This window comes from Amphiura filiformis, chromosome 16 (assembly GCF_039555335.1).
Source record: "Amphiura filiformis chromosome 16, Afil_fr2py, whole genome shotgun sequence".
Taxonomy (NCBI): domain Eukaryota; kingdom Metazoa; phylum Echinodermata; class Ophiuroidea; order Amphilepidida; family Amphiuridae; genus Amphiura; species Amphiura filiformis.
Window position 1 is genome coordinate 31444135 of NC_092643.1, and position 25031 is coordinate 31469165.

Consider the following 25031-nt stretch of genomic DNA (forward strand, 5'->3'; position numbering starts at 1 on the left):
TCCCAAACACAATAATCGTCATTTCCATGATCGTAAGAAATTCTGCACGGAATTTCGGCAGAGTGCGGCAAGTGTTCCAAGTACTTTTTTCGAAGATCGTCTCTACCGAATGCAAAATATTTCATCTAAATTCCGTTTTTGTCTCATAACTCAAAAACAAAATGTCGTATAAGCTTCATATTACACACGATTTGGGAGTGGATCATATACTATGGAATAAAATTGTTGATAAAGAAATTGGTTTATTTAAAGAGAGGTCACTGCAAACACCCCCATGCTAAATTACACACGTTTCGTAATTATGGCTCAAAACTGTATGATACCCGAGTCCAACTAAAAAAACCAGAATGTTATAATATGAGCATCATATTACACACGATTTGGGAGTAGACCATATACTTTGGAAAATACAATTGTTGATAAAGAAATTGGTTGGTTCAGGTAGTGGTCACTGAAACGCCCCATACCTTAACTTACACGCATTTCATGACGTTTTTGTGCTATATCTCAAAACCGGGAAACCATATTAAACACACATTTCGTAATAATGGCTTTAAGCTGCATGGCACTGAGTTGTCTAATTTATTTTTAAAATAATGTTTAAAGTTCGCCTTCATTGTTTATGAAATTTTCAGGATATATGAAACAGTTCAGCATTGCTTGATATACAGGGTAATCAGTTAGGCCTATTACACATTTCATATTTCATAATCGAGGGTTGACAAACAGAAGGCCTTAATTTGAACTCAAAAAGTGCCTTTTTGAGAAAAATGAGTAAAATAATATTTTGCATTGAGATGTGACCAAGTATTTATTGTGCTATAGATGCAATAGGAAGTTGAATTGAGTTAAGGCTTTATGATTTTAAGAATCTGTGGTATTACAGATTATTTTGGTACCAAAATCTCAAAATGGCCAAAAGTGAGTTAAGGCCTTCTGTTTGTCAACCCTCGATATGTGATGCGATCAAGCAAAATCAGTCGGAACTCGGAAATATTGATTTTGAGATATTGCCAAACAAAGGAAATATTTCCTTTTCTTTCCTTTTGTTTTGGAAAGTTTTAATTGCGCGTATCTTTGGTACTGGTTGTTCAATTTTAATGGGGGTTTCTGCAAAATACAGCTTTGTAAATGTTTTTTACTATCCTATAAGAAACTGAAAATTTAATATTTCCGAGTTCCGACAGATTTTGCTTGATCGCATCACATATATTACATATTTCATATTACATATTTCATTACATATTACACATTTCATTACATAGTAATATTACATATTACATATTAATATTACATCAATGTCAATATTAATATTACATATTAATTAAATATTAATATTACATATTGATATATGACATATTAATATTACATATTAATTAAATATTAATATTACATATTGATATATGACATATTAATATTACATAGTAAACATGTTAATATTACATATTGATATATTACATATTGATATTACATATTAATATTATATTACTTTAATATGTAATATTAATATTACATATCAATATCACATATCAATATTACATATTACATAAACATATTAATATTACATATTAATATTACATACTAATATTACATACTAATATTACATATTAATAATACATATTAATATTACATACATATATTACATATTATCATATTACATTATACATATTTGACCAATTTTCTAGGCAAAGGTATGTTTTATATTTTTAGATTGGTGGTCAAGTAATGGATTATTTCAAGATTTAGCCAATCACAGACCTAGCTTTGGAATACCATGTCAGCCCTTTGCAAATAACTGAAATGCTATAAATCTAGATTTATATCTTAATTGCTTCCTATAGCAATGACTTTCAAAGAAGATATATAAAACATTCACAAAATTATAATAAGTTTTAAATAAATCAGTTCAATTCTGAACATAACTACCCAGCAAGCACAAAACGTTTTCGACATCATTCGCAAAAGGTTATAAAAGGTTGTCAGAAAAAGTTTAGATGTCGGGTTATATAAAGGGTATAAAACGTTTTCATAACATTCATTTTTTTTTAAATCTACTGCCCAGCAAACACAAAATGTTTTACAGAAAACGTTTACATGTTGGGTTATATAAAGGGTATAAAAACGTTTTAATAACATTCCAAAAACATTTTTGAAAACTTGATACAAAATATTCTAAACAGAATGTTATTTTGGGGTTGAAAAAATATTTTGTAAAAATGTTTGCCCAAAATATTTTCAATAACGTTTTAAAAACATTTTCATGACCTTTACATAATCCGACATTTAAATGTTATTAAAACGTTTTGAAAAAAAAAAGACATTTTAAGAACATTTCTGTGTTTGCTGGGTTTAAATATTTTAACATAATGTTATTATAAGTGTTGACAAAATATTTGGCAAAAAATGTTTGCAAAAATAGTCAACATTTTGAAAACATTTTAAAAATATTGTTGTAGTGTGTTTTCATACAAAACGTTTTAAAACGTTTTCATGACCTTTATATGACCCGACATTTAATGTTATTAAAACGTTTTTATCTAAACCAAAACCAAGAATATAACTTATTTAAAACGTTTTTAAAATGTTTTTGTGTTTGCTGGGTAAACCTACTATATCCAAATAACTTAAAATCTTTCTCATATTTTTGCTCCAATAGATTCATATCCTCCACAGAAAGTTCATTCATGTATGTGTGCTGTGTATCGGCATTAGAACTGTTAGTTTTATGACCCGTAGTTATTGTCGAAACCACACTTTCTAATTCCGGTGCGCCTAATTTCTTCAATATAAATTTGGCATCAGTGTCCATAGTTTCAAGTTTACCGATGATATCATAGTTTATTTGACACGGTAAACACAATTCATTGATCGGCTGCCAGTGCGCACTATAAAACCACTGGTATTTAAATTTTGCATTTGTATGACTTACAAATTGCACAAAATCTGGCCACGTTGATTGGTTCGTTACATGTAAATACATATTATACATCCAATGTTGCCACATTCTTTTATTTTGGTTATCTTCGAATTTGTCCCGATATGCCGATAGCGCTCGTGTAAACGGTTCTCGCACTATGATAAATTTGGTGTAAGTTTTTAACCGATGTATAACATCGTCAGGTGACATGTGCTTTGGGCTCCAATCGGAATAGTAAGAATGTACGTGGATATGCTGATTCATTGACATTACATTGCTGATAAATGATTGGTTATATGGAGCCTCTCCTTTGTTTAAAATGTAGAAGACTTTCTTCCAATTGCTGCTAGCTGCTTTGGGTACATTACAATACAGAGCTTTATGTTTATCGGACACCCAGAGGAACATCAGCACGTTTATGTGATCCATAAGCCACTGTTTCAGGTTGTTGGGTGAGGTTTCATTGTAAGCTGCACATGCTTGATGAAGAGTTTCTCGTCGACGAGATTGTAACTGCAACCACTGGCATTCCTCATCACAAAATTGCTGTAGAAAAAAAATCAATCAATCAATCAATCAATTAATTAATCAACCAATTAATCAATCAATCAATCAATCAATCAAATCAATCAATTATTCTAGCATTTCATATAAAACACATTCAATCGATCAATCAAGTAATCGTTCAATCGAGCAACCAATCAATCAATCAATCAATCAATCAATCAATTAGTTAATTTTTAACTGAACAATCGGAATGGTAGTGCTGTATTTTTCTGGACATAATTCTAAGAGCATGGATTATCAAAGAAACTCGTGGCGACTATTGGACGCACTTTGGCTAAGAACAGTATGTTTGTTTCCTGTAGCAGGTCTAAAAGTCAAATGCGAAATGAGGCAATCCATGTCAACTCCAGGGATGTGCACCGCAGCACCTCTTCAATTTTTTTCTTTTTCTGTGTGGTACTAGATATTGGTGAGAAAGTAAAATCCTGAAAATTTGAGCTTCATACTCCATTTGGTTTTCCCGTGGTAGCAAGTTGAAATTTAGGGGGTTCAGCGTAAAAAATGTGTCGCTAAGCATGTTTGGAGGGGCATAAATGTATAAAGGGAACCCAAACAACTTTTTAAAATATGTATCCTGGGGTACTTCTTTGTGTAGAATTCAAATCTGCCATCAGCAAATAAAAAACCCTTTAAAAAGGGATGTACCGGGACAGGAATGATTTCATGTGAAGATTAAATAATCCTTCTGAAAGATGCTTGTAATGTGTAATATTTGACAGGCGAGACATGGTTTTAAAATGACAATTGTGATTCAAGGATGTACATCTAATTGATTGGCCTTGGTTGGATGCTTGCAATTTAACATATGGGGTAATCTCTGATAATTATGTGATATTGTTGGCTGGCAAAATAGGGAGATTTTGGATGGTGGGAAGTACTGGTTGATTGGTGGTAATCATGGTGAAAAGGATTATTCCTAGTTGACGCTAATTCACATGTCCTCCTACTCAAATATTATTATCACCAGGTTTGGATGGCATGAGTAGGAAGCAGACACTGTTAGGGTACAAATACCTCTACACATATACCCCACATGCATGGATTGCTAAATGGTCTTGTGGCCTAAAACACAACCGACGTTCGCACCTTATATTAATTCATTCATAGCTCTTTTTGTTTTTTGAGAATTTAAGCATACAAAGTAACAAGCAAAATTTCGAGAAATATTATTTTTCGAAAACTGAACCCAAAAATAGCACCTTTAAAGCCAAGAATTGACTGTTTACTGATAATATTCATAGTAACAAAATTCAATCATTACTTAGGACCTATGCCCTAAAGCTTCATTCTAGTTGTGACATATTGTCATCATAAAAATAGCCCCAAATATTTGAAGGTGATGTGTGCATCAATAGCTTTTGGTCATCATCGTGTTACCAGGAAATGTACATATTTCCAATATTCAGTGATCTTGCTTATTTATTAATAGGCCTACAGGTCTTCGATGTGAGAGATTCAACTTTTACCATGTTTACTGCATGTTGCATGGTCAAACATGTTACATGTAGTTGAAAATTATCCAACACATATTAAGATAACAGACCACCACAGACAAACCACTAGGAACATGAATAGAGTAAGATGTGTAAATTAAATATGTCATCATAACTCAGCAGGTAGCTCTCACCAGAGATATTGGATCACATACCATACAACACACTGAGATACTGAACTCACACAAAGCATGTATGGTACCCGGTGTGTCTGCCCACATGATCCCATAGCCTGCCAAGATAAGTGTTCTAGTGAAGAGAACCAGCAAAACTTCCTAGTCTAGATTCAGAAAAATTATTTTCCTAAAACATATACCTATTTTACCTTACCATGCAAAATCAACACAATATTTCTGATATCCGTTCAACCACAAGTTATATGTTTACACATTACAAGCATAAATCATCATCAAAACAACTTGATTCAGGTACGTGTTTTCTTTATGAATTTCTGTTTCATACATAGCCTAGAAACAGCAATTTTTTATATCCAACTAATAAGTACCGCGGCCAGCTTTGCTGGCCCCGGTACAAGGGCCCCGGTACAAAAAGATATAGGGCCCTCAAAATGCAACTTCATCCATCCAGGACCAACTTTGGGGGGTCAGAGCTCCAAAAGTAAAAATAATTTTATTGTCCATTTTTGGTCAGTCAAAGCCCTTTGGTGGGACATTACTCTTATCCCATATTGAGCCTATTAGAATATTATTAGCTGTCAATAGTCAGCTCAAGTTCACTTGGGGGGGAATTTGACTTATACTATTTAAGTTATACGGTGAAGCAGCATATTGAATTTTAACTTCTTTTAATTTTTTCTTTTACCCTAGCCGAAAACTCGAGATCTCTTAACAGTAAATTGTTAAATTTCCAAAATCCTTTTCCATATTTGATAGATGACATGTCAAGCGAAAGACTAGTAAGAGAGTGATCTGTGTGATATCCAGGTTCAATCTCTGAATTTAAATAATAAGTTGTAAGCTCTTCTGATATAAGAAATAAGTCCAGTCTGGATTGTTTTAAAGGGGTTGGCTGACGCCAGGTGTATCTACGAATATTTTGATTGTGAAGTCTCCATGGATCTATCAGTCCAAAATGATCTTTCATATCCAAAACTACTTTTCTCGCTTTTGGGTTATTTATTCGAATATAATTTGAGGTATCCAGTTTTGGATCCTGAACCAAATTCCAATCTCCACACAAAATGCAGTGTGCATTATTTATTTCTTCTACATGTCTTTTGATTTCATTATAAAAATCCGGTTTATCTTCATTTGGACCATAAATCGAAAAGAGTGTCACACGAATATAATAGATATATCTACAGCTAAAAGCACGAATTACATGGTTTTATTTAAAACAAACTCATATTAACCACAAAAACGAATAAAAACAGCCATCTCTCAACATGCGATATTCAAAATTCCCGCGCCGAGTTACTAAGTCGGTTTTTTTTCTTTCATGTCACTTCGGGGGCTCCGTATAATTCCACACATTATGGCACCTCATTGAATGCAATGTGACAAGCATTTGATTAAACTAAGGTTCAGTTTTATTGGCAAACTGACCTATAGACGAATCCATTTTCACGCATTCCTACACCTCAATGGCAGCCATAGCTGGGTTCCCCCTTAGGTCTATCCCACCTAAAATGTGAAATGATGTGGCCTTGGGGGATATTAAACTGCATTCCATCACCCGTCTGTTTACAACACAATACCATTCAACATCGATTTTTAAGCGGATTTAATCCACCCAATTGGGCAGTAACAACACCAGTTTGGTGCAGACGGGACCCAATAATGGCCGACGGAATTCTGACCATCACTTGGCTCGTTGGATTCGTCTATACATGCCTGATCGAATAGCGTATAGCGAATACCGTATATACAGTAGGCCCCTATATACTCCTATGTGAACTCAGCCTTAAGGCTATAATACTTACCTGCCCTTGACGTTGAGGATCCATATGAGAGATATGTTGATATCTTGTACTCTTCTCGGTTGGGCGAACTGCTAAAGAGAAAAATAAGTAATATCTTTAAAAAAGACAACGCCATGTATGAAGTTCATGTTTCATAATTTTACATTGACAAGTACTTGGAATGCTAGTAATTTTGTGTGTGTGGCACATGCACAACTAAACCGTGTGGGAAATATCGTTACCACCAATGACATACTAGGAAATTCTCAAGAATTTTCACGTGAAAGCTTAATTGAAAAATGTGTGCTATATAAATAGGTCATACTTCCAACCATTTGACTGTGCATTACTGGCCTTTTACCTATAGACGAATTCAACGATCCAACTGATGGTCAAAATTAATTCGGCCATTATTGGGTCCCCTCCGCACAAAACTGGTGTTGTGACTGTTCAATTTGGTGGATGAAGGTGGTACTACATCCCTTGATAAATTTGTGACTACTTTTGCATTTTTCTCAAAAAATAATAACACACTGGTATCAAAAGGCAAGGAATTCAGTTACTACCCTGGAATTCCAGTGACTCAAGACAAGCGGTACATTATTTAGGATAAGAAAAGAGGTACCGCTAGAATGTACCTCATTTCTTAACATATATAATGAACCGCCATAATGTTATATTGTAACGTGTTGTAAACTTTCATCATTCTTTTGTCTACGTGAATGCAATTTAAAACTAGATATGCTGCGGTCTTGTAAGACCATGAAGTCCGGCCGTGACCTTGAAATGACCTCTGATGACCTTGAAATGACTTTCGACAAAATTGTCTTTTCATGAAAAATGTAGGCACTAAGTTTAATAAGAATGTATCTTATAAAACAATTGACATTAATGGACCTCTGATGACCTTGAAATGACCTCCATCATGTTTTGAATCATATCAACATTACACAGTGTATTAGGAAAAATCATTCCGTACTGTGCATGTACAGATCACTGACAGTGATGCAAGCAACCAATCAGCATTCGGAAAATCGTTAACCCAATGACGTCATCGCTGGATTTTCATTGATAAATTTGCTCGACTCTCAGCTTCAATTTATCGTGACAAAGTCAATGTTTATTCTCAAATACATTATGGTGTAAATATAAGCATTTGAATAATTTAACAATAATTTGAACCTGAAAAAATTGAACATGAAACTTCATGAGTGATTTTTCAACATACTTGACTGTTGGATAAATATGGGTGTTGCAGCTTTGGAGCTAAGGCAACATGGCGCATTACTTTGAAGTTGGTAATGGGTAAATTACACTGTGCATCACATATACTAATTTCCATTTAAATTGGAGATACTTATAAATTTAACCTCTTTTGACCTTTGGTGACCTTGAAATGACTTCCATCATAATTGAATCATACTAGCAGAATCACATATACTAATTTTTATCAAAATTGGATAAACTTACAAATTTTACACCTTTTGACCCAAAAATAGATCCCTCCCCATGTTTAAGCCAAATCTGATTATAACCCTAATGCTAGAGCCTGTTTAGCATTATTCTGATGACCACAACACTTTTAAGTGTATTAAAATACGCAGGGAATAGTGAATTCTTGCTATTCGCAATAAGGGCGCCGCCAGCGGTTTGCGATGTAATCGTGATGTATCATGGGAAAAGGTCGACATCCAAGTCCGCGCAATACGAATATTACCATGCTATTACATAGGAACACGTAACAATATTTTTTAGTTTGTCAAAATAAAGGTGTTACACGCGAATCGATACTCAATAATACTTAATAATGTGATTTGAAATGTGCACAATTAATTTTTTCTCTATCGATTTGCGTGTAATACCGTTATATTGACAAACTAAAAAATATTGTCACGTGTTCCTATGTAATAGCATGGTAATATTCGTATTGCGCGGACTTGGATGTCGACCTTTTCCCATGATACATCACGATTTTCCCATGATACATCACGATTACATCGCAAACCGCTGGCGGCGCCCTTATTGCGAATAGCGAGAATTGTGAGGTTATTTCCAGTAATCAACCTCATTTGACCACTGCACGACCTTTAAATAGGACTAAGAAATTTCTAATTCAAGGACTCATCGCAAAGTTTAAAAAAGTGAAAATGAGTGTTACACCCTTTTAGGTTCCAAAAACATTTTCTTGGCTAAAACCATTTTTCTGTTCTGCTGAGAACCTTTGAAGGGTTCTTTATCAAGGGTTCCTTAAAAGTTCTTCAAGCTTAAGGTTCTACAAAGAACCAGTATCTTGGCTGAATAACCTTTTTGTTCTATAAACAAAGAACCCTATTGGTTATCCATGGTCAGATGCGTATTTATAAAAGCGCATTTATAAATATACCCGAAGTACGCTGCTCGTTGACGACTTCATTCTATGGAACCGGTATTTTATTATTACGATGGAAATATTAGTCGAACAAGTATGTACAGTACGTACACGGCGTGCGGGTTACACATACACCCCCAGGATCGTACCGTATTACAACCGCGGGAGTAACATACATGGGCGCTAATAGTAAATTCCAATTTTCTATCTTTTACCTCACTTGTTCGGCTCAAAATTAAAAGGGACATATCTGACAGTAAAAGCTAACATTTTATGGAAAATAAATAGGCCTATATCTATTTTTACAGAAATGTTATAATGGGCGCATCCAGATATTTTTGGCTCTCCCCCTAAAGAAGACATTGGAAAATCTTAATCTTTTTTAAGATCTGACCTCGTAAACAATGAGGTCAGATCATAGCCAGCAGTAGTACATAGAGTATCATGCCTACGGATTTCATCACAGTCTTACCTTAGCACGCTGGTAAGCAGCGTTTGAGATGGTGTTAATCGATAGTCGATAACCGATAATCAATGATCAATCAGCTATGAATATTTAATTGGATTCTAAAAATAATGATCACAGACTCTCATGTTCAAATGTGTGTGTGGGTGGGGGTGTATACCCCCCTCGCATGTTGGTGCTCGCAATTGCTGAGGACGGCTTTTTAGCCCTAAAGAAGACATGGGAAAACTCAAACTTATTGGGAATCCCATGTCTTCTTTAGGTAGGTGCCGTTAATTTCTGGAATAGCCCAATATGGCTTTAACATACCCCGACACAAAAGCAAAGGCTTGTACCCGTCCCCCTTTCTCTCATTCATAAGTTATACCTACTGTAGTACTTGGTCACTCCTGCACTGCCTGGATAATAACTGAGAAATAAAAGTCCCATAAGCATGATAAGAATAAAAAATGCGAAAAAAGCCTTCAGACTGGTAATAATTCCAACTGAATTGAAGCGTGTCACCGTCACCATTTTGTCATATTATTTCCTTTGGCCGGGCCTTTGGCATACAATGTCATGATAAATATTTCGAAGAAAATGTGTCACCACTCTCATGCATGAAATCATAACCTATAATAATAATTATTTGTACGATTCAAGTTCAGGATACGTGCAAGTAAAAATGCTATAGGCCTACCTAAAAATATATTACGTCTCAATCGTGATTAGAAAAAAACCCGGTTTGATTGGCGACCCTAAAAATAGGCCCGACCTAAGACTTTATTTCTTATTTTTGCCAAAAATAAATAAATAAATAAATAAATAAATGAATTTAAAAACAAAGAAAAAGGTTCCAAAGCCTATATCATTAAGATTTACAGCTTAAAATGGGTGTAAAAAAATGCCGATCGACCTACCCTAATTTTTTTTAATGTTACGCCAATCAAACAATTTTTTAGGCCTTATAAAGTTTGTGAGGGCGGCTTCTGCGCTGTGACTCTCACTAGTTGACAAGTTGGCTCCTACGGAAAGTGCAGAGGAAGTAGTTTATATAGTGAATATATTAGCCACGGATGTTCCCGGATAAATGTTAATACCTTTAGCTAGAATATAAATTCTATATATAGCCTACATGGCTTCATGGCCTTCTGCTGATCGCTACTGATGTAATAACAAGAATTTGTCTTTAAAAAAAAAGACAAGTTCACGGATCAAGTGTATAGTGTATAGTACATGTACTTTGATCTAACATTTAATATTCATATCTAACCTACTCTGCACTTATTCGACAATAAATAAGTGATATGAGGCTTAATAATGATACCTGCGTCTTGACTCTGGAAAACAATATTTTTTAAAAAGCTCATTTTTGCATTTAGTTTTTTAAAGCCACCTCGGGAGCCACCTACAGGATCTCATTTTGCATTTAGGTTTTTATTGCGTTGCAAAGTAGCAAAACTTTCTTTATATATGGCCCAATTCGTGCCTGGAAAAGGCTATCTCCTCTTACAACCTATCAACAGGTCTGATTTCTGTAATGAGGTGTCACCAGGTTTGCAAGAGATAATAATACCAAATATAAAGACCATGAAATTCACCACATCACGACCAAGCTCACATTGGGTGCCCATTCCTTTTTTAATGGAATTCTTTATTAACTCATTGCTAGCTTTTGTCAGGGTCAGGGTGTCAGAGATATTTGTCTTTGTCAATATTATACAGGTTTATACACATGGGTTATTACAAGAGTCAATAAACATTCAATTAACTATAGATAATGGACTTAGTTTTGTGCAATGTAGTCATATTGAACTTTATCTGAAGTAAATAACATGCTACACAGTTTTCTATACAGAATGATGAGGCCTTTTGTGATGAGACCTGACCACGACCTGCTAGTTTTGATTAACCAATCAGTTATGTGTATTGTCAGCATGTGATGGCTATAAGCCAATTACAAACATGTTTCTAAAAAGGCTAAAAAATTCCTACGCTGGATAGACTCTTGGCTAGGTTAAGTGCTAATAGTAAGTTGTCATGTTGGGCAAGATTAGATAAAGGCATACAAACTAGGGTATGAGATATTAGGAAATATTTCCTAGCCTCTTAAAGCACATGGTTGTTGTGCTGTATAGATATTCAAGACACAGGGTATGTAAGGGATAAACTGTGCATATGAGATGTGGGTGCAGTGGCATCATTTCACTGCCGTGAAAAAACAGAAGGGAATCTTGTTGATCATTCCAAGCTTGTTGTTGGTACAAGAAGAAGCCAAGAAGTTGTGTAGAAGTTACATAGAACCTACAGAACATAGAACATACAGTTTGTTTTCAAGTGTTTAAAAACAGGTCTAAATCCATGTTCAGCTAGTCGCGATCTGCTTATTCGTCATGGTAAAAATGATACGTTTTCGCGAAATGATGACCCATTTTGACAAAAGTTTATCAGCAACCTTCCCCGACAACCTTCAACCCCGGGTCTTCAACCTAAATGTTAGAACTTTATTCTATAATGTCAACATGCACTATTCTGATTATTTTTAGACACATCCTCGTCCTTCTCACCATTCCAGAAAAATACAGCACTAATTTTTTGGGATTAAAAAATATTATCAAGTTCTGCCAAATGACACTCAATGATCTCAATCCTAATCATTCATTTAGTACTAACTGGAGAAAAAAAGAAAAAGTTCACTATTTTACTAATTTCGTGAAAAAGAGCCAAAAACATGCATTTTTGGCATGTTTTCTGACAATGCAGCCACAAAAATCAAAGAATTTGAACAATTCTAAGCACTTGAGTATTTGCTCAAAGTATCACTTTTTTGTGTTACTATAATCAAATGATTAGTTCTAAAAATGAAACACGTCTTTTCCCAAAATTAGAATGCTTAACTGGAATTAGTCTTAGTACAAGTCTTTGGGCTTGATTGTCATGAGGAAATTGTTTTTGTTATATTCACTTTTGTAAATTCATGGTGTGCACCCGAGGGGTCATTTTTGACCACGGGCTAGCAATTTTGTCCATAATTTTACAAATTTAGTTTCAATGCCTATGAAATTTTCAGGACATATGAGATGATTGTTTTAAATATATTTATGTTAAATCTTTTTGCTCATAAACTGGCCATGGTCATTTTAGGTCTAAATGAGGCATTCTGGGACAATTTGAGCAAATATTTGGTATTTTATAGTTTAAAGTCCCTTTTTTATATATCACAGGCAATGGTCTATTTTACTTTCGGTAAGAGTGCTTTTAAATAACACAGGGCATATTTTAGGAAAGTTTCATAACACAAGAACATTCACTTTTTCAATTATTAATAATCAAATTCAGGTTTTTTCCCCCAAAATGACCCATTTTTAGCATGGGTGGAGAATATTAACCGAAGTATTCATTAAATATAATGTAAAAGTGGTAATCATTACTTCTAAAATTGTATCTGAAGTTCCTGTTATATATTCAAATAAATTAAGCATTTCATTCAGATATTGTGAAATGGTTGCCATGGTGACATGCTGATCTCACGGTGTCTGCCAAAGGGTCATTTTTAGGGGTAGTAGCAATTTTGTTCATAATTTTACAAATTTTCAGGATATTATGAAACAGGTAAATTTTTATCGTTTGCTGTACAGGGTCATCAGTCATTACATATTTCATATTTCATTACATATTAATATTACATATTTAATATTACATATTAATATTACATATTAATATTACATATTAATATTACATATTAATATTACATATTAATATTACATATTAATATTACATTTTAATATTACATATTAATATTACATATTATATATTACATATTATATATTAATATTACATATTAATATTACATATTAATATCACATATTAATATCACATATTAATATTACATATTACATTTTAATATTACATATTACATATCAATACCACATATTACATATTATTATATTACATATTATATATTAATATTACATATTAATATTACATATTAATATTACATATTAATATTACATATTAACATTACATATTAATATCACATATTAATATTAGATATCAATTACCTATTAATATTACATATTATATATCAATATCACATATTAATATTACATATTGTAATATTTTAATATTAAAATATTACATATTAATATTAAATTACATATTACATTACGTTACATTACATATTTCATTACATATTAATATTACATATTAATATTATCTGTTACGTAACATATTACATATTAATATTGCATATTAATATTACATATTACATATTTCATATACATATTACATATTAATATTATATATTACATATTAGATATTACATATTAATATTGCATACTAATATTACATATTTCATATAGGCCTACATATTACATATTAATATTATATATTATCATATTACATACTTTCATTTTACATATTTCATTGGTTATGAATGTCGTTTTAACGAAGGAAAATGTATCATGTTTGGTATCCAAATAATTTACTCTTTCCATTATGTATTTTGATTTCCCATCGGCCAACCCTAGTGAATGATACGGGGGGTCACTCCCATTGTGGCCTGTACACCATCCGAGAGAATCAACTTTTGCAAGCGAGGCATTTAAAGTGCTAGGATGTTTTAAACAGAATAATTGAGTAGAGCAAAGCACACTTATCAATATGTCCTTTGTTTGAAGCAAACCGGACATTTATACGGTTTTCAAAATAAACTAATTAATATTTCTTTGTATCTTATTATTTTTTTTATCAATAATCAATAAAGTTAATGAGCTAAAATGACTGTTAATTTTTGCCAATATTTTGCTAAAAATACATGCATAAAATTATCAGGGTACTTTTATATTGCATACTTTTGCCTTGAAACTTGGTCAAAGTGTTTCTAATATGTTCTAATATATTATATAGTGAACCCGCCCTCTAATTTGCATATTTGCATAATTAATTAGCATCTATGTAGATTAGCTCATTAATTATGCAAATTAGAGGGCGGTTTCACTATACAATACATTAGAACACATTACAAACACTTGACCAAATTTCAAGGCAAAGGTATGTTTTATATTTTTAAATTGGTGGTCAAGTAATGGATTATTCTAAGATTTAGCCAATCACAGACCTAGCTTTGGAATACCATAACTGAAATGCTATAAATTAATACTTATATTTAAATTCCTTCGTATAGCAATGACTTTCAAAGATGATGTATAAAACATTCACAAAATTATAATAAGTTTTAAATAAATCAGTTCAATTCTGAACATAACTACCCAGCAAACACAAAAGTTTTTCGTTATCATTCAGAAAAGGTTATAAAAGGTTGTCAGAAAAAGTTTAAATGTCGGGTTATATAAAGGGTATATTAAGAGTATAAAACGTTTTCATAACCTTAAAAAACATTTTTTGATAATCTACTGCTCAGCAAACACAAAATGTTTTACAGAAAAAGTAAAGGGTATAAAAACGTTTTAATAACATTCCAAAAACATTTTTGAAAACTTGATATAAAACATTCTAAACAGAATGTTATTTTGGGGTTGAAAAAATATTTTGCAAAAATGTTTGCCCAAAATATTTTCAATAACGTTTTAAAACATTTTCATGACCTTTATATAACCCGACATTTAAATGTTATTAAAACGTTTTTATCTAAGCCAAAACCAAGAATATAACTTATTTAAAACGTTTTTAAAACGTTTTTGTGTTTGCTGGGTAAACCTACTATATCCAAATAACTTAAAATCTTTCTCATATTTTTGCTCCAATAGATTCACATCCCCCACAGAAAGTTCATTCATGTATGTGTGCTGTGTATCGGCATTAGAACTGTTAGTTTCATGACCCGCAGTTGTCGAAACAACACTTTCTAATTCAGGTGCGCCTAATTTCTTCAATATAAATTTGGCATCAGTGTCCATAGTTTTAAGTTTACCGATGATATCATAGTTTATTTGACACGGTAAACACAATTCATTGATCGGCTGCCAATGTCCACCATAAAACCACTGGTATTTAAATTTTGCATTTGTATGACTTACAAATTGCACAAACTCTGGCCACGTTGATTGGTTCGTTACATGTAAATACATATTATACATCCAATGTTGCCACAATCTTTTATTTTGGTTATCTTCGAATTTGTCCCGATATGCCGATAACGCTCGTGTAAACGGTTCTCGCACTATGATAAATTTGGTGTAAGTTTTTAACCGATGTATAACATCGTCAGGTGACATGCGCGTTGGTCTCCAATCGTGGATATGCTGATTCATTGACATTACATTGCTGATAAATGATTGGTTATAGGGAGCCTCTCCTTTGTTTAAAATGTAGAAGACTTTCTTCCAATTGCTGCTAGCTACTTTGGGTACATTACAATACAGAGCTTTATGTTTATCGGACACCCAGAGGAACAGCACCACGTGTAGGTGATCCATAAGCCACTGTTTCAGGTTGTTGGGTGAGGTTTCATTGTAAGCTGCACATGCTTGAAGAAGAGTTTCTCGTCGGCGGGATTGTAACTGCAACCACTGGCATTCCTCATCACAAAATTGCTGTAGAAGAAAAAAATCAATCAATCAATCAATCAATCAATCGATCAATCAATCAATCAATCAATCAATCAATTAATCAATCAATCGATTAATTATTCTAGCATTTTATATAAAACACATTCAATCGATCAATCAAGCAATCGTTCAATCGTTCAATCGAGCAATCAATCAATTAATCAATCAATCAATCAATCAATCAATCAAATAATCAATCAATCAATCATCAATCAGTTAATTTTAACCGAACAATCGGAATGGTAGTGCTGTATTTTTCTGGACATTCTAAGACCATGGATTATCAAAGAAACTCGTGGCGACTATTGGACGCACTTTGGCTAAAAACAGCATGCTTGTTTCCTGTAGCAGGTCTAAAAGTCAAATGCGAAATGCGTTTTTTTAAAATCCATGTATTGAAATGAAAAAATTAAACCTTTTTGCTACAAATTGGAATGAGGGGCTTGGATTGGTGGTAGTTAAAAAACTTCAATATCCGGAAAACCCAAGCATGGAAGCAGCAACAGCTTAAGAAAGACATGGAAGAGCAGCCTGCCTAGAAACCTATAAACAAACACTCAAGGATTTCACCACTACAGTCATGGCAGTTAAATCAGTCCTGATGTATGGTGCAGAAACATGGACATTGACAATTACATCAAAGTTTAGGAAGGCGCGTAAAGGATGCCACACAAGACTACAGAGAAAAGCATTAAAAGCTTACGAAATGTATGATTTTCATGAATACCTCTCAGTGTATCATTTTTGCCCTGTGTTATGGAGCTAAACTGATATGAAATCCACTAGTTATTTGGTTTTAGAACTCATACCAGATACGTGGCCAATGGATCTCACAGTTAGACGGGGAAAGACTCGCTGAATATTCGAACAGAAATAGACGGATAACAAAATATAACTTCACAATAATCTTTAATTCCGCATCATCAAATCAACAAAGTATCACAACATAATATAGATTACGGATTGAATACGCGTGCGGTCTGTCTCCTTCAATGACTAGCTGTCGACTACCAATGTCTTAGGCGAGCATGATTGATGAGAGGAAGACCGCGGAGCGATATATTTAAATGATGAAATATAGAAAGAAAATAGCGCCATAACACCTGCATATTTTTTTGTTTACTGTAACTTGGTAACTCAGATGTGTGTCTCATAACAAAATATCACAGATATACTTTTGTAGGTCCTGTGGTTCTTGAGTTATGTTGTAAAGAGGGCTGAAACAACAACACTTTTGTAAAACGTACTTCGTATAACCTTAAACTGTTAACAACAATTTAGCAAAAATTGCATTGCTCAATTCATAGCGAGCGTGTAGAAGAATTCAAATATCACAGATATACTTTTGTAGGTTCTGTGGTTCTTGAGTTATGTTGTAAAGAGGGCTGAAACAACAACACTTTTGTAAAACGTGCAATACCTCGTATAACCTTAAACTGTTGCGATTTGGTAGTTCACAGCATCTTGCGAATGGTAGTGAGCTTTAGCAAAAATTGCATTGCTCAATTCAGAGCGAGCGTGTAGAAGAATTCAAATATCACAGATATACTTTTGTAGATTCTGTGGATCTTGAGTTATGTTGTAAAGAGGACTGAAACAACAACACTTTTGTAAAACGTGCATAACTCATTAACAATAAATTAAGCAAGTTTTCAGAGTATATGATTTGTGGAATGAACTTTTGCAAAACACCAAAGTGTTATTTTTCATAATATATTGATTCATAATGGAGATCGATTTTTGGTTGCGTCGACCAACAATACCTCGTCTACCCTTAAATTTGTTTCTTTGTTTTTAAAAACCCACATATTTGTGATAAAGTAACTAACTATTTCCTATGTAAATTTGATATTTCCTCTAACCATCCATAACAAAATATTTTCTTCAAAATGGGGAAAAATGTGAACATACCCATAACCCACTGACTTAAAACCTATAACTTTTACAACTCGCCACCCTTCGTTCCGGTAAGTTCCATTAAAGGCCCATTCAGTGATTTGCTCACCTGCAGACGATCGTACAAATCATAAAAATTCAGATTTTGCTACCTTTGTCATTGTCATAGACAATTGGGCAGTAACAACACCAGTTAGGTGCAGACGGGACCCAATAATGGCCGACTGGATTCTGACCATCACTTGGCTCGTTGGATTCGTCTATACACGCCTGATCGAATAGCGTATAGCGAATACCGTATACAGTAGGCCCCTATAATACTCCTATTGAACTCAGCATTAAGGCCACAATACTTACCTGCCCTTGAAGTTGAGGATCCATATGAGAGATTGCGTGATATCTTGTACTCTTCTCGGTAGGGCGAACTGCTAAAGAGAAAAACAAGTAATATCTTTAAAAAAGACAACGCCATGGATCAAGTTCATGTTTCATAATTTTACATTGACAAGTAGGCCTACTTGGAATGCTGGTAATTTTGTGTGTGTGACACATGCACAACTAAACCAGGTGGGAAATATCGTTACCACCAATGACATACTTGGAAATTCTCAAGAATTTTCATGTGAAAGCTTAATTGAAAATGTGTGCTAAATAGGTCTACGTTTAATTAATACCATTTGACTGTGCATTACTGGTTTTTTCATTAACCTATAGACGAATTCAACGATCCAAGCGATGGTCAGAATAAATTCGGCCATTACTGGGTCCCCTTGTGAATGCCCAATTTGGTGGATTAAAGCCGCTTAAAATCGATGCTATATTGTAATATTGTAAACTTTCATCATTCTTTTGTCTACGTGTAACACGGGTGACGGAATGTAGTTTAAAACTAGATATGTTGCGGTCTTGTAAGACCACGAAGTTCGGCCGTGACCTTGAAATGACCTCTGATGACCTTGAAATGACTTTCGACAAAATCGCCTTTTCATGAAAAATGTAGGCACTAAGCCTAAGTTTAATAACCATCTATCTAATAAAACAATTGACCTTAGTGGACCTCTGATGACCTTGAAATGACCTCTATCATGTTTTGAAGCGTATCAACATCACATTATACAAATTTTCATTTGGAGAAACTTAGAAATTTAACCTCTGTTGACCTTTGGTTGACCTTTGATGATCTCATGACTGTACGATGTAATCTGTAGGAGAAGGAGCATTTTTGATAAAAATCGCATTTTTAGCCAAATTTACTCATGCGTAGTGTTTGACCCCAAATCGGTCAAGTTGAAAACAAAAACTGACGAAAAATCAAATTTTCTTGAGTTAGCAACCCTAAAGAGGATAATGAACCACTGGCTGGTCTATTTATACACCCAATGCTGGACCCCACAATAATTCTGGTGTAATGGGGTGTGAGCGGACGTTTTTATGAAACGTGGACGTTACTACAACCGCCCGTTTAGCTGACATGTGCAATTGACTGCAGACAGCCTAATATATATGTATTTGAGAGTGCGACGCGGAGGTCCCCCAGTATTGTTGATATAAAAATCAGTCCCCGGTTGATATGTTCACTGTAAAAAATGATCGTAAATTAACGGACGCCACTTACAGTACGCTACCGACAAGAATGCTCGTCACAACAACCGGACAAATCAGGTACAACACTATAGGGTCTCCTTGCCCCTCGCTGGTCAGTGTACTTCGGGTATATTATAAATACGCTTTTATAAATACGCACCTGACATCTACAAGTCGCCATACCTTAGTCAACGATGATTCCAACAATGAATAATGTTTCTGGAGTCTCTGTGGGCGGAAAGGGGGGGTGGGCATAAAAATGTCAACGCGAGATATGGGGTCGACCGGGGGGTCATGAAAAAATTGACTCCGGTCAAAGACATCTTCATGACCCAAAAGAAGAAAATAACAGCCCCTCATATGCCTATCCTTATACATGTTACACGTAGGGCCTATACGCGCGATTACCATTATTCAGTAGGCCTACTATAGTCGAATCCAACGAGCCAAGTGATAGTCAGAATTCATTCGGCCATTAGGCCTACTGGGTCCCCACTCTGCACCAAACTGGTGTTGTGTTGTCCAATTGGACAACTAACGGATCACTAATGGATCACTATCCAATTTAATGGCATGGCGGAACCCCTTTGTTCGAAACAAATACCCCCTTAATGACATTTGACCACAAATCTGAGTACACCCTATAGGCCAAGGTCATTGTCCAAATCTCATGACTGTACGATGTAATCTGTAGGAGAAGGAGCATTGTTAATAAAAATCGCATTTTTAGCCAAATTTACTCATGCGTGGTGTTTGACCCCAAATCGGTCAAGTTGAAAACAAAACTGACGAAAAATCAAATTTTCTTGAGTTAGCAACCCTAAAGAGGATAATGAACCACTGGCTGGTCTATTTATACACCCAATGCTGGACCCCACAATAATTCTGGTGTAATGGGGTGTGAGCGGACGTTTTTATGAAACGTGGACGTTACTACAACCGCCCGTTTAGCTGACATGTGCAATTGACTGCAGACAGCCTAATATATATGTATTTGAGAGTGCGACGCGGAGGTCCCCCAGTATTGTTGATATAAAAATCAGTCCCCGGTTGATATGTTCACTGTAAAAAATGATCGTAAATTAACGGACGCCACTTACAGTACGCTACCCACAAGAATGCTCGTCACAACAACCGGACAAATCAGGTACAACACTATAGGGTCTCCTTGCCCCTCGCTGGTCAGTGTACTTCGGGTATATTATAAATACGCTTTTATAAATACGCACCTGACATCTACAAGTCGCCATACCTTAGTCAACGATGATTCCAACAATGAATAATGTTTCTTGAGTCTCTGTGGGCGGAAAGGGGGGGTGGGCATAAAAATGTCAACGCGAGATATGGGGGCGACCGGGGGGTCATGAAAAAATTGACTCCGGTCAAAGACATCTTCATGACCCAAAAGAAGAAAATAACAGCCCCTCATATGCCTATCCTTATACATGTTACACGTAGGGCCTATACGCGCGATTACCATTATTCAGTAGGCCTACTATAGTCGAATCCAACGAGCCAAGTGATAGTCAGAATTCATTCGGCCATTAGGCCTACTGGGTCCCCACTCTGCACCAAACTGGTGTTGTGTTGTCCAATTGGACAACTAACGGATCACTAATGGATCACTATCCAATTTAATGGCATGGCGGAACCCCTTTGTTCGAAACAAATACCCCTTAATGACATTTGACCACAAATCTGAGTACACCCTATAGGCCAAGGTCATTGTCCAAATCTCATGACTGTACGATGTAATCTGTAGGAGAAGGAGCATTTTTTTTAAAAATCGCATTTTTAGCCAAATTTACTCATGCGTGGTGTTTGACCCCAAATCGGTCAAGTTGAAAACAAAAACTGACGAAAAATCAAATTTTCTTGAGTTAGCAACCCTAAAGAGGATAATGAACCACTGGCTGGTCTATTTATACACCCAATGCTGGACCCCACAATAATTCTGGTGTAATGGGGTGTGAGCGGACGTTTTTATGAAACGTGGACGTTACTACAACCGCCCGTTTAGCTGACATGTGCAATTGACTGCAGACAGCCTAATATATATGTATTTGAGAGTGCGACGCGGAGGTCCCCCAGTATTGTTGATATAAAAATCAGTCCCCGGTTGATATGTTCACTGTAAAAAATGATCGTAAATTAACGGACGCCACTTACAGTACGCTACCCACAAGAATGCTCGTCACAACAACCGGACAAATCAGGTACAACACTATAGGGTCTCCTTGCCCCTCGCTGGTCAGTGTACTTCGGGTATATTATAAATACGCTTTTATAAATACGCACCTGAATCTACAAGTCGCCATACCTTAGTCAACGATGATTCCAACAATGAATAATGTTTCTTGAGTCTCTGTGGGCGGAAAGGGGGGGTGGGCATAAAATTTCAACGCGAGATATGGGGTCGACCGGGGGGTCATGAAAAAATTGACTCCGGTCAAAAACATCTTCATGACCCAAAAGAAGAAAATAACAGCCCCTCATATGCCTATCCTTATACATGTTACACGTAGGGCCTATACGCGCGATTACCATTATTCAGTAGGCCTACTATAGTCGAATCCAACGAGCCAAGTGATAGTCAGAATTCATTCGGCCATTAGGCCTACTGGGTCCCCACTCTGCACCAAACTGGTGTTGTGTTGTCCAATTGGACAACTAACGGATCACTAATGGATCACTATCCAATTTAATGGCATGGCGGAACCCCTTTGTTCGAAACAAATACCCCCTTAATGACATTTGACCACAAATCTGAGTACACCCTATAGGCCAAGGTCATTGTCCAAATCTCATGACTGTACGATGTAATCTGTAGGAGAAGGAGCATTTTTGATAAAAATCGCATTTTTAGCCAAATTTACTCATGCGTGGTGTTTGACCCCAAATCGGTCAAGTTGAAAACAAAAACTGACGAAAAATCAAATTTTCTTGAGTTAGCAACCCTAAAGAGGATAATGAACCACTGGCTGGTCTATTTATACACCCAATGCTGGACCCCACAATAATTCTGGTGTAATGGGGTGTGAGCGGACGTTTTTATGAAACGTGGACGTTACTACAACCGCCCGTTTAGCTGACATGTGCAATTGACTGCAGACAGCCTAATATATATGTATTTGAGAGTGCGACGCGGAGGTCCCCAGTATTTGGATATAAAAATCAGTCCCCGGTTGATATGTTCACTGTAAAAAATGATCGTAAATTAACGGACGCCACTTACAGTACGCTACCGACAAGAATGCTCGTCACAACAACCGGACAAATCAGGTACAACACTATAGGGTCTCCTTGCCCCTCGCTGGTCAGTGTACTTCGGGTATATTATAAATACGCTTTTATAAATACGCACCTGAATCTACAAGTCGCCATACCTTAGTCAACGATGATTCCAACAATGAATAATGTTTCTTGAGTCTCTGTGGGCGGAAAGGGGGGGGGGGTGGGCATAAAAATTTCAACGCGAGATATGGGGTCGACCGGGGGGTCATGAAAAAATTGACTCCGGTCAAAGACATCTTCATGACCCAAAAGAAGAAAATAACAGCCCCTCATATGCCTATCCTTATACATGTTACACGTAGGGCCTATACGCGCGATTACCATTATTCAGTAGGCCTACTATAGTCGAATCCAACGAGCCAAGTGATAGTCAGAATTCATTCGGCCATTAGGACTACTGGGTCCCCACTCTGCACCAAACTGGTGTTGTGTTGTTCAATTGGACAACTAACGGATCACTAATGGATCACTATCCAATTTAATGGCATGGCGGAACCCCTTTGTTCGAAACAATGGTACCACTTTTATGAATAGCCTATTGTCAAATCAAATCGGCATCAAAGGAATAATATGTTACGTAATCTATTGCTTCTCCTTCAATATCAATAATCCTTGCCAACGCTAGCCATGAAACAAGGTCACAACTGTAGCCACTCCCTCAATGGTCGACATTTCAGTGATTGACAGTGAGTTTCAATGACGTAATGCAAATATGGTACTGGCCATCTGGTCACGTGAGTATTTATAAAAGCGCATTTATACCCGAAGTACGCTGCTCGTTGACGACTTCATTATGCCGTCCGTAACCCATCTCTTTCTTTCGCCTTGTTTAACCAGTCGGTCCGGTCCGAATGGACACACACTGGGTCCTAATGGGACCAGGCTCAAGCAAAATGCTCAAGCCAATCATAAAAGCTTATATAACCATGCAGGCATTTAGGCTCTATGAAGAGAAACTAGAAAGAAAAAATAGCAAGGAAAGGAAAGGCCGACCACTCCCAACAAATCAGTTCTACAACTTTTGCCCTTAGTCTTAGCCCTTGGGTTAACATACCCCGATACAAAAGCAAAGGCTAGTACCCTTCCCCCTTTCTCTCATTCATAAGTTATACCTACTGTAGTACTTGGTCACTCCTGCACTGCCTGGATAATAACTGAGAAATAAAAGTCCCATAAGCATGATAAGAATAAGAAGTGTGAAAAACACCTTCAGACGTCTAATATTTCCAACTGATTTGAAGCGTGTCACCGTCACCATTTTGTCATATTTTTTCCTTGGCATACAATGTTATGAAAAATATTTTGAAGAAAATGTGTCACCACTGTCATGCATGAAATCATACCCTATAATAATTATTATTTGTACGATTCAAGTTCAAGATACGTGCAAGTATGCTATAGGCCTACCTAAAATTATATTACGTCTCAATCGTGATTAGGCCTAAAAAACGTTTGATTGGCGCAACCCGACCGACGCTAAAAATAGGCCCGAGCAAAAATAAATAAATAAATAAATGAAATAAAAAATTAAAAAGAAAGAAAAAAGTTCCAAAGCCGTTATCATTAACATTTAGAGCTTAAAATGTGTGTGTAAAAAAAAATGCCGACCGACCTACTCTATGTTATTTTTATGTTACGCCAATCAAGCTATTTTTTAGGCCTTATAAAGTTTGTGAGGGCGGCTTCTGCGCTGTGACTCTCACAAGTTGACAGTTGGCTCCTACGGAAAGTGCAGAGGAAGTAGTTTATATAGTGAATATATTAGCCACGGATAATATTGCGGATAAATGTTAATACCTTTAGCTAGAATATAAATTCTATATATCGCCTACATGCCTACATGGCCTTCTGCTGATCGCTACTGATGTAATAAAAACAGAAAGAGAATATTGCTGATCATTCCAAGCTTGTTGTTGGTACAAAAAGAAGTCAAGAAGTTATGCAGAAGTTATATAGAACCACTAGATGTCCGTAGAA

General features: G+C 35.4%; 1 protein-coding gene across 1 annotated transcript; it reads right to left on the bottom strand.

The window, feature by feature from the left end:
• Positions 1-306: 306 nt before the first annotated feature.
• Positions 307-24312, bottom strand: LOC140136389 (carbohydrate sulfotransferase 10-like). The gene is made up of 6 exons (XM_072158114.1): positions 24171-24312; positions 18534-18601; positions 15407-16265; positions 6920-6987; positions 3191-3463; positions 307-333 (listed from the first exon to the last, which is right to left on the bottom strand). Exons 1-6 carry the CDS (start codon positions 24310-24312, stop codon positions 307-309), a joined length of 1437 nt encoding a protein of 478 aa, XP_072014215.1.
• Between the last annotated feature and the right edge of the window lie 719 nt (positions 24313-25031).